At 36.8% G+C, this 16,053-nt stretch overlaps 1 protein-coding gene across 5 annotated transcripts in view; it reads right to left on the bottom strand.

Moving 5' to 3' along the window:
• The window catches only part of KIAA0586 (KIAA0586 ortholog), an 82,428-nt gene extending 66,477 nt beyond the window's left edge, over positions 1-15,951 (bottom strand). For 3 of the 5 annotated variants that reach the window (XM_007422450.4, XM_088149704.1, XM_088149703.1), the window contains exons 1-10: positions 15,732-15,891; positions 14,308-14,549; positions 13,683-13,768; positions 12,490-12,556; positions 9,563-9,632; positions 8,931-9,096; positions 8,028-8,264; positions 4,297-4,459; positions 3,328-3,507; positions 671-785 (exon numbers count right to left, since the gene is read on the bottom strand). In XM_007422450.4, the coding sequence (XP_007422512.2) occupies positions 671-785; positions 3,328-3,507; positions 4,297-4,459; positions 8,028-8,264; positions 8,931-9,096; positions 9,563-9,632; positions 12,490-12,556; positions 13,683-13,768; positions 14,308-14,542 (1,319 nt within the window). In that variant the 5' untranslated portion in view covers positions 14,543-14,549; positions 15,732-15,891. Of the gene's footprint in view, positions 1-670; positions 786-3,327; positions 3,508-4,296; positions 4,460-8,027; positions 8,265-8,930; positions 9,097-9,562; positions 9,633-12,489; positions 12,557-13,682; positions 13,769-14,307; positions 14,550-15,731 lie in introns of all 5 variants that reach the window. The other 2 variants (XR_015797662.1, XM_025177698.2) reach the window with 2 other exon arrangements.
• Positions 15,952-16,053: the final 102 nt, after the last annotated feature.

Genomic DNA, 16,053 nt, shown 5'->3' with positions numbered 1-16,053 from the left:
TGTTGCCCAGTTCTAAGAGATAGAATCTCACACTAAACAAAAACATACAGCAATATGAAAAGATCAACATTTTGATGGGAAGAGCTACCATATTGGTTAAGATGGCCTGTCACTGACCCCTTCCATTAAGTTCTTCCTTCTGCCTTGGCACAAAGATGGGTGGGATACGAGGAAAATTCATATTCTATCCAGTTTATTATTTTCCTTATTAGAACATAGTTATTAGAACATTTCACTTAAAAAAATGGAATAAAATAAACAGATAGAAAAAGCAAGTGTAGAAGAGTATACAAAAGCAAGACTCCCATTTGCTGCATAATCTATAACCTATCTAAAAAATAAATAAATGGATGGATGAAATGAAAATGAAAATGAAAATTAAAAAAATAGAACAGGCTCTGAGTTTGGTGTTAATTCAGTTTGCACTATTTGGCACACATAAACTCAAGTAGAGTACACGTATTCTTTTACCAGTTAAAAAAACTTGTGAAGTTTTTCTCTAATATTCAAATATAACACTTAAAACATTCTAATATTTAAACAGAGGTTGACATTGTTGCTCATCAAGTAAATCACAATTCATGTTTAATGTTGAAGGGTTTTCCACAATCAGACTTTTCTCAGTCACATTAAAAAGATAACAGCTTGAAGCAACCAGAGAAATGCTTACGGCTCACTCCCCAAATGCCATGCCACTGCCCCGTTGGTTGCCTCCTTCGAAGATGTGCTTGGATTTAATGAAATTTCTTGTGCTTTCAGGATTTGCTCCAGAAGTTTCCCTCCACCTAGTGGAGGAAAAAAATCCATACATTGCAATGCACTGAAATAAGATTTGGGGGTGGGGACGCACAGATTATGTACGTTCAAGTAAGGGAGTACTTATTATTTTCTGAAGGAATTAGCATTTCCAGTTTTAGAATCTATATCTTGGCATGTATTTTATTTATATTAAGCATATTTTACTGCGTTGCCTCTGTAAAAGGCATGCTAAAATTTAATACAGCGCTGAAATAAACTGCTGATAATAATATTACATGTTAAATTGTGAATTAAGAATTTATGAGTAATAACTAATAATCACCATGTGTAAATATAGAATAAAGCTTAAAATGCACTGAGTATGAATTAAATTGAATTAATGGAATTTAAACAGTGTTCACATAATTCATTTTCTAGAAGCCTAGAAAAGACACATCCATGTACAGTAGCTCCCATTGTGCAAGTAAGCCGAGTAAAGGAGGTTCACTATCCCAGTCCTGTCCCTTGGAAACACTTTTTTAATACCAAGCATAAAAGGTTCCTAACTCTGGCACATTAAAGGTTAGGGTAATTTAAAGATGAAAGCCACATCTGAACATAGTTGAAAATGCTCATTCAAAAGGTCAGGCTAAAGTTTGTAACTACACTTATAGGGTTAAAGTTCACCATAACTAACTATTGTGGTGGGTACACTACAAGATTTCTTTTAATGTAATTGATGGGGGGGGGGTAGCAATAGTAAAGAGAAGGAAGCAAGAGTTAATACAGTTAGAAGTTGTGCAATATTTACACAATAACAGAAGAGTAGTCTAAGAAATTTACACAGGATGTGGAGGTGTCTAGCAATTGAGGATTGTGGTAGAAGTAAGAGCAGAGTGTTCTGAAAAACATATGAAGAATGGCTGGAGAAAAGAAGGAAGCAGTGGAAGAAATCCTAGGGCAATGAAGCTGCAAACAAGCAATACAGAGCAGTATTAAGCGAGTATTTTGGGGTACAAAGATAATAGACTGATCTGGGAAGGGGAGAATCTACGGAATGAAAGAAGAAGAGTTTGGCTAAGAATGGGAAGTAAAAATATCTTACAAGAAGAATAAGGGTTTGCTGGACTTGTGAGCACACAGGTTAGTTCTTACAACCCAGGGGCCATGCAAATTTGATACAAAGAGAAAGGAAAAGTAGTAATGAAAGATAAACAGAGGGAGGACCGGCACACTGATATATATATGCCAGGAAGAGCTCAGAAAGGTTATCAGTACCTTGGTAACTCCTTTTTCTGGATAGAAGAAAAAGAGAACAGGGAATTCTAGTGATTAAGGCACCAGGCTAGAAAACAGAAGACGGTGAGTTCTAGTCCTGCCTTAGCCATGAAAGCCAGCTGGGTAACTTTGGGCCAGTCACCCTCTCTCAGCTCAACCCACCTCACAGGGTTGTTGTTGCGGGGAATATAGAAGGAGGAAGGAATATTAGGTATGTTCACTGCCTTGAGTTATTTATAAAAATAATAAAGGTGGATAAAAATTTTTTTTAAAAAAGCCTTTTTTGAATCCTAACTTATAGGCTAACCATCTGCTCCTTATAAGCTCAAAACCTACGCAATAATGACGATGATGGCAATAATTCAGTTTTCAGTAGCTTATGGAATATTAGATTACATAATATATGCCAGTTTGGGAGTGAATTTACAGTTCTTTTGCTTCTAGGGATTAACTCAGCAGTGTTAGGAATGAAGGCTGAAGCACAATTCCATCATCCATTGTATTCAGTAAAGATGCATTCCCAGTCATCTTTTAAAAAATTAAGTGGCAAGCTGATAGGCTGCAAAGTGAAGTGCTAGCCCCTAACCTCATATTTATTTCAAATAATGACTCTGAGGCCCAGATATGGTCCACATACATTTTAATAAATTATGACTAGTGAGAGGTGGCTACAGCATGGGACTGTGCCACCTGCCCAGGTAAAACCAGTAATAGAAAAATGGGGGGAAAGTGTTTTGTTTGAGCAGGCAATTGGGATGCAGATAATTAATATGTGGGGTGGGCAGCTAATTTATTTTAGTGTTCTTTCATTGCTGGTTTTAATTCTTATTTATATCCACCATGAGTCCAACCAAGTCGGATAGTATAAAAATGCTGTAAAATAACCAAACAAACCTAATCAGTTTGTCCTCTGTAAATGGACACAGAACCCCTCTGCTTGCTCACCATTTTGGAAATAGGAACGTTCCTTATGGTAGTCATTTTTGTGACGATGAGCACAAAATTACTCTCAAAACTCCAAACATGGCCAAAAAGATTACCTATCACTGATCCAGAGGAAGAGGTTGAGGAATTAAATTTGATACCTTTCTGTCATGTACACAATTCTGTCTTTCATAAAAGTCCTCTCTTCTTAGATAGCAAAAAGGCTTCACTTAAACTTTTTCCAAAGCTAGAATGCAAACTGTTTTTCCAATCAAAGACCCAAAGGATATTAAAATACTGTATTCTTCTATAATTAAAGTGTTAAGTGAAAATTAACTAAATAAAAGGGAAAATATGCAACAGGTTTTGAATCTTCATTTTCCTTACCTACAGTTCTTCCATAAGACACATTTTCTTTCTCTCCAAAAGACAGCTCTTTCTTTGCCATTTTCTGTGAGATCTGGGCATCTTTAGATACAGGCATTGGAGCATACCTGCGTGGTGCTGGTGTCTTCAGAGGAGATTTCTGCATATGAACACCATGTTTTTCCAATTGCTGTGAACAGGCTGGAATACAGGAATATGAACATACACATTAAAAATAACAGAAATAGAATATCTTATTTTCAAACCATAAGAATTATGCCTTAGTCATGATTCTCTCAGCTAATCAAAACAGGTGTCAGATCTTTTGGAAGGTGAAATTAAGAATCTGGAGGTAAGCAAGTGGCAAAGCTCTACAGTACAGCAGGACACACAATCTTTTCTGATCCAAGGACCACATTCAGCCTGAACAAAGTGATTCAAAATTTCCAAAATTTGGAAACTTTCAGTAATCAATAGAAAAGAAAGGAAGGGAGATTGTCTAGTTTCTGTCTTTCCATGCCTTCCAGCCTTTGCCAGTTTCATTCTAGTTTTGAAATTTAAGATATTGACATGTAGAATTCATGGAGATTATTCTGTTGATTCAGATATTTAACCTTGTTTCTTCTCTTCACAGAGGCTCATTTCCAGACATCACAACAATACGTAAGATATTGAAAACAGAACCAGAAACCATGTTTTGGTGTCAATGTGAACCAAAAGAGGCTCATGCACCTGAAATACAAAGATGCCCCAGTAACAATAAACTGTGCTTTGGCTATTTTAAGTCTAGAAGATAAGCCAAAGGTGGTGAGTGGACCTTGAAACAATACCGTCATTCTTTTTTTGTTGTTGTTTGAACTATCAAGCAATTCTAACTTCTCTGTTCTTATTTTTTTTTAAAATAAACTGACAGGTTTAACAATACACAACTTGGTTCTTTGTTCTAAGTTTACATTAAGATAAAATACAAATGAATTGAATATGTCTCACCTTGTTTGTTTGTTGCACTAGACAGAAATAAGTCCTCTTGAGGTGTGGTTTGGTTACCAAGCAGCTTCCCTGCCTTCACAGCATCTTTTGACAATTCTCTGAAAGCTGCTGCCTTAACAGTTTGGAAACCACCTGAATTCAGCGCAGAGCTAATTAACTGAGACTATGAAGAAGAAATTAAAAGAAAATTCATAGACTGAGACTTTGAAGAAGAAATCACTTTGCAAAACTCTACATATTTGGAGACAATGCCAGTTGGAGAAAATATCACCATTACTGCCCATGACCTTGTCCTTTCTCAAAATGAAGAGGAGCCGTCTTCTATCAAGAACTGCAAACAACATACATCAGAATTGTGTTCAGGAGCCAAATCTGGCCCCTACTGAACTTTCTTCATGTCTTGTAGCTGGCCACAGATGTTAAGGATCTACTTCTTTCTCTCCATTACTTTCATTATTCCCCTCCATCATTTTCTGCCACAGACAAAGTTAAATGGTTCTATGTCTCCTTTTCATCAGTATGGGCAGCAATTTTCTCAGAATCCTTGTAAACTTGAGGGATATTCAGGAACATATGGAAGTAAATTTCTTTTGTGCAGAATGTAAAACTACTCCAAATTTTCAGCTGGTAGCCATAGTAGGAAGAAAGCTGACTCAGTGTTACTGGCCAAATAAAAATATGGCTTCTGTTAAAAAAAAAAAAAAAAAGTTGCTACCAGGGACATGCGGTTTCAAATCAGGTATTGAGAAACATACTAGTAGAGGAAAGGTTACCCTGAGAAAGCGCAACAACTATCAGTTCAGGTAACATACAGATTTCACTGTGTCTTTGAAACAGACTATGCATCATATTATGATTACAGGTAGTGCTTGCTTAATGACTGCCCTGTTTAGCAACTGTTTGAACAGTGCTGAAAAAATAAGTTTAGGACTGGTCCTCGAACCTATGACTATCATACCATCCCTGCAGTCACATGATCAAGATTCGGGCACTTCGCAACCAGCGTTTATGAGCATTGCAGTGTCCTGCAGTCACATGATCACCATTTGTGTGCTCCACAGCCAGCTTCCAACAAGAAGAGTCGGTGGAGAAGCAGGCAGTAAAACTGCAAGCCGTGGTCATGTGATGTCTCGCTTAACAATAGTGGGTAATGTGCTTAATGACTGTAGCAGAAGTGAGGTTGCAAGTCCGTTGCAGTCATGGTTTCTCACTTAATGACCGCATCCCTTAGCAATAGAGTTGTCAGTCCCAATTGTGGTTGTTAAGCAAGGACTACCTGTACAGACTTCTGTAACAATGGCTCAGTTTTGATTGCCTTATCTTAACTACATTCTGGTAGGTCATCTGAGCCTGGACTATTGGGGAGAATATGGTTAAGCAGTCCTCCAGGAAACCAGTATAGGGTGCAGAAGTGACCATAAAGCAGAGCCTTTCCTGCACCAATATCTCCAATGTTCCCACTTTGTTTTCATCCCTAGAAACATAAAGAGAATTCCACCTATCCCTACACATTTTGCCTCCAGCCCCAATGAAGTAATAGGTATTTTCTCTTTTGCTGTTGTATAAAAATAAACAGAAATTGACTGTGAAGAGCTGAATGGTCTCCTTTCTAGCCCAATAATTTTTCATAGAAAAATTGGGTAATCATTGCCTTTACAAAACAAAGTTCATTTTTATTCTGCCTTTAAAATTGGAAATAAAAATTTACTTTCAATCAATCAATATTTATTACAGTTGTTGATCAGTCCAAAACAAGAACATAGCAAACAACACCCCCCAAAACCAAAAACGTATTGTCAAAAATGCCATGTTGGTTAAGAGCCAAGTGAAGCTCAGGGCCTCTGCTTGCTAACTTCATTTTTGAAGAGTCATTTGGTAGGCTCGGCAAGACACAGCTTAAAATTTGGCTATAGAGAGTAATGGTTGTATCTGCCAATAAAAATGAAGCTTAAAATATATCAGATCAAAACAAGTAGCCCTTACTAGTTCTATCCTCTAGGTGCAGCAGGATCCTGCTCCACTTTCCAATTTGAGAGGGGGGGGGTTTCTCTCTGCTCCTTTGGGTTAGGCAAAGAAGGAAAATGTCTTCCACCTGGTACTTATCAGAAGCAAGCATGCATCCACATATTCTTTCACTAGGCCTCAAAATAATCTAATGGCTAATGCTAAGTAGAGTTTTTGTTAAGGGCTTTGCCCTTATTAGCTACACTTATTTGATACAAAATTGCATTTTTAATACAGCTGGGAAAAGAGATTCTGTTTTTACATTTGGCTGGGTAATTTTGCTCATAATAAATATAGAAGACTCAGCTTCTTGTCCTTGCACACAACAGCCTCATGATGCTTTAGACAGTATTTTTAACTTCCATGTACTATGCTTGTACAACCAACTCAAATTGCTTTTAATTCATGATGAACAATTGGAAGAGATGGGGGAGCCAGAGGTAAAAGGAGGTGAGGGGACAAAGCTTTTGACAATACTCAGGTGTACTGATAATCTACTAAAAAGTGATAGTTAAGTCAAGAAGTGATTGGTCAGTACAAGCTAGCTCTGCACCAGCTGGTCATTCCTCATATGGAAATGTTATTAAACGTACAGAAAGAACAAACCATACAGATATATCTGAAAATATACTCTAATGCTGCTGGATCTCAGGCCGACTGCAGAAGTTACTGCTTCTATAAACATTTCCTTCTCCATTGGTTAAAACAATATCCTTGCTTCAGTCTACATGATCCAATTTCAGTCACAAGTCCCAGCAGGATTTTGACTCTTCCCCTTCCTACCAAAGCTGTTTCAATTGCCGTCCCAGCAGCCATACAGTTTGCTGGGATGTTTTTCATCACACTGGAGGGAGGTGTCAGTAGGGGCCTGTGTTTTCTACTCTTGAATATTTTCATTAATGATATACATGAAAAGTTAGATGAGCTACTTATCAAATCTGCAGGCTGTACAAAATTGGGTAGGAGGGCTAATACTCTAAAAGACACAAAAAAAATTCAAAATGATCTTGATAGGAATGGGTAGATAACAGAATGAAATTTAACAGACAGATGCAAAATTCTACACTTAGGAAGTAAAAATGAAAAGGTATATAAGATGGGGGATACCTGGCTTGATAAGTGTACTTGCAAAAAGGTTCTTGGAACAGGAGTTGATTATTAACTAAGTACAGTATGAGCAAGCAGTGTGATATGGCTGTAAAGGAGACAAATACCATTTTAGGTTGCATCAACAGACATATAATTTCTGAATCCCAGGAAGTAATTATTCTACTCTGTTCTCCTTTGGTCAAACCCTACCTGCAGCACTGTGGCCAGTTCTGGATGTGTTCAAGTGGAAGCAAGACTGCAGCCTGCTTAAAGTGCCTTCATTTGGATTCCTGCACTGGGCAGGGATTGGACTTAAGGCCTAAATGGCCTGTTCAAACTTGGCAATTCTATATGTATTATATGGTATGAACATGCTACTTAATTCAAATTCTTCCTTGAACTTGGAGACGAACTGCTCTTTTCTGCACAAAAACTTTAACATTTCATGATTAAACTGAGAATCCTATTGTTTTCAATTGTTATAGGATGTAAAAAAATCAATACAGTATCAATGCAGAAGGCATGATAAATCAGAATGAACCATTTCCCCATTCTGTTGGAGAATATTTAGCCCCCAGTGATGAACAGAACATTATTATGAAATAAAATGGCAGTGTTCTGTATTTTACTGTTAGTACCTGAATATTCATTTGTTGTTGCTGCAAATTTTCCAGATGTTGAATTCGTTGTTCCATGAAGACATTCATCTGTTTTTCAAGTTTGCCAACCATCTGATTGCAAGGAGTCCCCTCAAACTGTCCAGCTTTCAGATTGGCTTGCTGTTCGGCAACACGCTGCAGCTGTTTGTCTGTCTCTTGCAACTTATTTAGCATTTCAGAAACAGAGTTCACTTTTGCTTCCAAGTCACTCTGGACCTGAGTGGAAAGACACAAATAAAGATTAGGGGCCCTTTCATCTTAAGGTCAGACCATTTCTCTCTTAGCTTTGGATGGATGCAGAATGATTGAAATATATATTTTTAAACCTACTCTTTAACATGGCTGGGTAGGTAGAGAACCAGCCAATTGGCTTTTGGGGTTTTTTAACATGGAAGTAATTAAAAATAATAAAATACATTTATGAAATTACTACCAAAGGAACAAATGCAAGACAAATCTTTTGGAGAGGGTAAAGAAAATGTAAACATAACAAAGAATCTTGTGACTATAATCTTTAAAGTGGTATTGATGAATTTGTAAGATTTTAAGGTAGCCACTATTGGTCTGAAAGGATCAAAGTGGATAGTTGGATAGGCATTAAACCAATCCCCATTATAGACCTTCCTAATCTAATTCTTGCTGGTGCCTAGCAACACAGCACTTAATATTCCCACAGATGCAATCCACAATTTGAAAAAGGAAAAACAAGGCAGCACAATTAAGCGTGCAAATTAAAACACATACTTGCTCTGTTTGATGCAACCCACTCGTAGTAGTATCTCCTTTTATCTTAATAAGTAACTTAAGTATTAAGTAAAATAGTATCTCCTTTTAAGCGTGTGCATATTCAGCTACCCCAAAGTGATGAAATTTAACACTCACTTTCAAAAGTGGGGCTGTAGAAGCAACAGCTGCTGCTGCTGCAGCTGCAATGGTTGCTGCTGAATCCATCTCACTTTGAGTTGACTTGGAACTGTCCTTGTTCTCTGGACACGCGTCGTTTAGAAGATGTACCTTCACTTCTTTAAATACAGGAACATTTTGAATTCTGTATATACAATACAGACATGTAAGGATATGTAGTATTTTTGAGGCAACTTTTTCAAAGCATATTTTCAGTGAAACAATTTCCTTTCAATAATAAATAAATAAAAGTTGATCATCTGGGATTCTCATCCCCCGTTTAGCTCTCTCTGCTTAAAATTTCAGGGAGAGAGAGTTCCTTCCGATCACTAACTGGCTGACTCTTTTAACCCTTTAATGCCAGAAACTGAGGCTGAGACCTCCTGCATGCATAGTTCAATGATACAATATATACTAAGCTTCATCTCTATATAATTATCTTTCAATAAGACTAAAAATGTATGCCAGATAGATCAATATTGTACAAATCAACAGCTTTTTAAAATATCAAAGTAAATTCTGAGACAAACTTCCTTTACCTTCTTACCTCATATTAGACATATCTGATTGATTAAAAGCAATAACACATTGTTTTATGTGATTGTCCTTACCGCTGTTTGAATGCAGCTCTTACAGCTTCCTTCTGTCCAGTATCATACTGGGAAATGAAGATATCTGCTGCTGTAGAGCAAAGAGAACAAACTATTTTAAGCAGAAACCAAAATGTCTGTTCTTAGCAAAAAGAAAGAAAGGAATTGTTACATCACTGCTTAGAATGAGAAATTAGATCTCAGTATCATACATAGCTTTCAGCAACCCTTATCTCATATGGAACACAATGAAATATTCTATTCTTTGATTCTGGGATTTGTATTAACTTATAACATAAATCCTGCTTTCAAGGAGATTGCGATTTTTTATTTTTTTTTGCATTGGATTTGTGTTGTTATTGCATGAACGTTGTACAAAATAGGGTATCAAAAATAGAGATGCAAGATTTTTATACAGCATAAAAAATACATGGTAAATAGAAGCGTCCAATAATGCACTTTTTTTCTCTCAAGAACTAATTACTGGACATTAATACTTTGCTTTAAACTTTCACAGTTGTTGTTTATATCTATTTAACAATTTTTTCAGTTGTTTTTTAATCTATTTCTCTCTTTTCTTCAAAAGTCATATTCTAAATATCTTAGCTTGCCTTGCAGTATAATATTTTATGTAAGGATGCTATTCCTGCCTGAATTTGATTAGGCTTCTGTTGTACACATATACAACCACTGCCACACATTCTCCAGTTCTGGTCCTCAACCTTGTGCCATTGGCAAGGTTTCTCTTTTCCAGTATTGTGCCAAAGTGATTCTTGCCACTATCAGCAAATATCTCAATAGGCTGTGATACTTTTAATAAATATTAGTGGTTTCAATTCAAATTTTATTTTTGAAATTCCCTGAATATTTTGAGGTATTTCTTTCCAGTACTTCTGAATTTTTTTTTTCCATGACAACCATATCCGATGGAACATTCCTTCTTCAATATGTCATTTCCTGCATTTACTGTTACATGATTTGACCATCATGGGATCACTCCACTTCTAACAAACAGACCAGGCAGATCAGATATATTTTAAACTTCCTTTTTCCTGGCAGATGCAACTGTTACTTTTCTTGGCCAAATTTTATAATGTGTCTTGTCGAGCTCACCAAATGGCTCTTCAGGAATCAAGTGAGCAAATTTAGGCCCTGATCAGTGCTCCAACGTTTTTTGTTAATATGACTTTTTGCCAATGTTTTGTTTTCTTTGTTAAGTTCTTATTTTGGACTGGTCAGTGACTGTACTAAATATCTGACTGATTGAAATAAAATATTTACTTCCAATGTTAAAGGCACAATAAAACTTTGTTTTGTAAAGGCAATGATCAGGCAATTGTTATATGAAAAATATTTTGAAATAAGGAAGTCAAAACAGGCTGATTCCCAGTTTAGAGTCAGCTCTGACAAAAGTTGGTATTTCAGTCCATAAAAACAAAGATTTCAGAATGGTTTCAGTTCACAATAAATTATAGAAAACATATATGAAACAAAAACTAAATGTTGAGCATTTATATTTATACTGTTTAATGGTATATTAGTTCTACTAACAGCTGAAAAAATAACCCCATCACTTTCAAAAAGAAAGGAAGGTAAAGATTTTAACAAGTAACTCTTAACTATCACTATCATTTATTTTATCTTAGGGAGTGGCATCACCTTTTTATTCTGAGAGAGAGAACAAAATAAGGGTTCAGAGAGAAGTTTCCTATGCGGTCACAGCTGTTCTGGAGGATCCCTCCAACACAACACTGAAAGCAGCTTTTTTGGAGAAAAATAAGGGATTGCTTGGTGGAGTGCAGAAAACCAATAAAGCTTGCAACCTCCACTATAAGATGCTTTACTGAACAGGAAACCTCTGTAGACAGAAGAAGCCTATTGTTCTATAAGAGGCAGACTCCGGATTCAACAGCAGGAAGGTGATTTTGAATTCAATCCTATATATTATGGAAACAAATGATTGAAAAGATGGATAATAGGGTTGGATACACATATCATGCTAAACTATAAGATAGTTTGCTTGCTTATGGTTTAGAGTAATATGTAAATCCCTTCTGTGAACTTCAAGCAATGGCTTATGACTTAGCATACTATGGAAATTCAGCTACCTGTAGTTTATTTAATAAACTTCAACTAATAACCTATGGCTTAGCGTGATGAGTAAATCCAGCCTGTCATCTCTCTCACATTTTACTACTCGCATATGTGTTCCATTTCAACCCCTCCATAAGTTAGTTTAAATGCTGACCAAATTTCGTCAATGGTTGGCCCTTGTGCAACACAACCAGTTCTAGAAAGACTCTTATGCCTTACTCCATTGCAAGGTATAAATAACCAATCCCTGCCTTATGTCCAATCCCAGCCCTCAAAGAAAGCAGAATATAGAAGATGGCACAAAGCAAATGTATAGTTAAAAATAATACGTGGGAGAATTTATATATTCATTCAGTTTCTGGCATTAATGGAGCCAATGTATGTGCTGTATCAGGTATTTTATTCTTTGGTTAAATCTGTGATTCCCCAACTGTGCACCGCAGTGCCCCATGACATCACAGTGAAGTCATAGGGGTGCCATGTGATATTTTACTACTTAATAAATGGAACTGTATCCCCATGGCGCAGTTTGGGAACTGCTAGGGACACTATGAAAACATTACTGAGACTCTAAGAGTGCCATGAACTAGAATGTTTGGGGACCTCTGAGTTAAATCCTTATTCTGAATCAGCCATTTCACTGTTTTTTGTTTCCTTGGTTTGTTCCCATTCAGGTTCTACATTCAGAAAATGGATTTTGTCTGATTCTTTAAAAAACAAGTTTATTCTCTTTTTCAGTTCAGGTTAACTTTAGCTACCAGAAATATGGGAAACAGACCTCCCCTCAAAAAACAAAAACCATGGCCTAAAGTGTAAATATGTGCAACAGCATGAGATTGCAGGCAAAATATTACCTTTCTGCTTAACTGCATCTCCTTTCCATTCTGAAGTAATCTGCACTGCAGGTTTATGTGGATATATCTATCCCAGAAGAGGAATTAAGGAGAAAGAAACATGAAATAAGCATCAGAATTATGCCATTACAGTATTTAATTTAAGAGAAGCAGATACTTGCTTCAGATATCTTGTATATCTAAAGCAGAAAGTAATCTGGCACCTTAAAACTACAAAATACATTGTAATATATAATTAAGTTCTAATTAATATTTTAGTTTTGAAGGGATAAAACTCTTTCACTTAGGCTTGGATGCCTGCTGCATTACCAACAGCTAGAATGTTTGGTATCAAGCCGCCAAGATTCCTTTGATTGCGGCAGCACAGAAATATGGAAAATAAATAAAGCTCCATTAAATGGGCACATTTAAAGCAGTTATGGGCAACATCTGACCACTGGCAGGCTATTATCTTGGAACATTCAGTTTAAATGAACTATATTTAACCTGGATTGGCAGAGAAGTTAAAAAATAAGGTAGTATGGTTCCAATAGGGATAGGAACAAAGCAAAACAGTTGTTCAGCCAATCATCGTACAGGTCCAGTCCTTAAAAAAACAAAACCAATTGGTTTGGCTATTTCATGCCATTTCATTTTCAGAGCAACAGCTTCAGAATAATATTGTGAAACTGATGAAACACACCCAAAACTGATAGGCCATTCCTTTAATAAAGCACAAGTGAACAGAAAACTACAAATATAAATACTTCTGGTATCTAGATCAGCAAGACATAAGCATACAGAGATGTTTGGTGAATTGAGTGATGCTACTAAGACTTATAACTTATCTCCACAGCTGGAACAAATTACACATTTTACACATGCAAGTAGATAGCAAAAATGTTTTAGTGTATTGCAGATATCAAAACTTCAAAGGCAACCAAGGAAAGGAAGGAGGAAGAGGATAAGGAAAGCAAAAACTGAAACAATTCATTTCTTATGGTAATGTGTTTGTAAATTGAGATTCATGAGGAAGGAGGTTGGAGACAGCTTTAAAGCTCAATGATAATTAAACAACTCCAGTTAAACTTGAAATGGGGAAAACAAATTACCTCCGCTGAGTTAAGACAGGAATCATGATTTCTGAGGGGGGGTTAAACTACAGGGAAAATACCAACAAATATATGAAATGCTCAGAACACTACTGAGCTCACCTCTGAAGAAAAGCATAAAGGCTGTCCATCTTTTTCAGATGACGCTAACTGTTCTGGGTCTGTGCCAGTGTGCTTGCTTACAAGGCCTAGAAGAAAATATGGTTTGTGCATTATTTATACAAGGATTAATTTATGCATGCAGCATCTTCTAGTATCATCCTGGCATAACTTTTATTACTTCTATGCAAGAAGCGCACAACAAATCAAAATAATTGCAGAACAGCACTTATACGAAGGCTAAATGAAGGAATTGGATGTACTGAGCATGTTGTCAACACAGACTGTTAATATCAACATGCTAATATTAATACCAATATACAACCACAAAAGCTGCAGAATGTCCCAAGCGTGCTAGCAATTTAACAGAAGACAGCTCATGGAATTAGGAACCAGGACTTTTGGAATGAAGTGTTTTATAAGTCTAATAAACAAATAGGCATCCATTAACATATCATCAAATGTTATCACAGAAACTCCACTTTATTTGAAGTGTTAAATTCCTACTACTTATAGGCTCAGTTAAAATGCTGCAGAGATCTAAAGTATAATTTGATATGTGAAGTTTTCATACATATCATAAGATGCAGACTAAGTTTCAGAAAATTAAGAACAGTAATAAATATACCCTCTGTTGTGTTTCCAGAAGATACTGTTCTTGATTTATGTTGTACAGTTTTGTTTGCCAGCAATACTGATGGTATGTAAGCTGCATCATCATTAACCGATGTTGAACATTCTGGACAACTGGGTGGAGTCACTTCTTGAAGCTTCTTCACTGAAATGGTCAACTTTTTCCTAGCACAGACATCAGATTTGCTGCCAGCAGATGCTGCCCGAACACCAAGAGATTTATTTTTCATGCGGAAGCTGGTGGAATAGATAAGAGTGTCACTGGCAGTGAGGATAGCCAAAAAATCTTTACCTGAGCCTTCCACTTCCTGTAACAGCCCTCAGCATATCCATTAGGTCCCGTTTCTGTTAAATAATCACAACACTAAAGAATAGGTGACATAGTGAGGCAAGTTCAACTGAAATGTCTGTTTATGACTGCTCTATCAAAAGATAATCACCACCATGAACTGTAGCAGAAAGACCTATGCAGCACACCGCTACTACTGAGTGCAAGAACAGCCCTCCTTAAATACACTCTGACTAGAAAAATCTGGAGTCATCCTACAGAGCATTCTACAACCAGCTTGCCTGGACAGAACACATGGTTGTATGAAGCCCTCCCTTCTTACATCCTAAAATAAAGCTAACATGGATTCTTTATTCATATGCAGATGAAATAATAGAACATTGTTTTTTCTACTGCTGAATACCTTCATTTTTTTCCAGAGAGATTTACAAAGAGCAATCATTGCCTACATATTCCCTGCCAAAATTCCTTAAAGTGTTTTCCATATTCGTAAGCTGCAGGAAGCAGTTCATTTTCTTAACATTAATATCTATAGATGTTATTTATGTATTCTAGATACTGAAACCATCTGTAACAGAAAAAAAAAACCTAAATGCAAATAGCTAACATCCATTGAAAACAATGTCCTGTTCCTGACAGAAGCTTCCATCCATTTACCTCAAGCTCTGCTATGACACTTATATCTGCTACTCAGGAATAATTTCTGTAGCTGCAGGCTACAGTTCCAATTTGATGTTATGGCTACAGAGGCCTTTAAATCATGAATACTATCTGATTTTCTTTGAATCCCATGCCAAACCAGCAGCACTGAACACATTTTGGTGCAAATAAGCAGAGAAGGAAGAATCTCCCCAATCTGTCTTCCATCACAAAATAGTAAACCATACATCATTACTTTCAGCTGCCCAATTAAGCTAAATTACATAGAAGCGGTATGATCAAGACTGAGTTGCATATAAAGTGGTATGTTTTGCTTTTGTTCAGAAGATAATAAATTTCGTATATATTGGAAATAATTAACTGCAACCATTATCCTTCTTCCTACCGCTTGAAACCATAAGTAACCCATAAGATACTGGGGGGGATTTCTCGAGCCTTTACCTCGCCATAGCTTTCAATACTCCCCTCACCTTTATCCCCACTGGGGACCCGCCTTCCCTACACTTTTCTTCCCATATATCAGTCTTTCTACGGTCGTCCAGCAGTCAGCCACTAGAAACATCAGTTGTCATAGTCACAACACCACCTACAGCAACAACTCCCGCCGCTTCCAAACTGACAAATGTAGCCCAACCTCTTCCTCTTCCTCTTCTCTAAGGGGAGGAGGAAGCTGAGTAAAGAATGCGCATGTGCAGCTGAAACTTCCGTTATCTAGGCGCACGCGTCTCAATATGCACCTTTCTTCTCTTCCAATTCTCAGTCCCCCGTTTTTTATTCGCTTCCCTCAGTTCA

The sequence above is a fragment of the Python bivittatus genome, unplaced genomic scaffold, assembly GCF_059951505.1.
Source record: "Python bivittatus isolate LINGU-HERP-01145 unplaced genomic scaffold, Pbiv_v1 ctg000580_np1212, whole genome shotgun sequence".
In the NCBI taxonomy this organism is placed as follows: domain Eukaryota; kingdom Metazoa; phylum Chordata; class Lepidosauria; order Squamata; family Pythonidae; genus Python; species Python bivittatus.
Note: the sequence above shows the minus strand (reverse complement) of the source record. Positions and strands in the feature narration are given on the sequence as shown.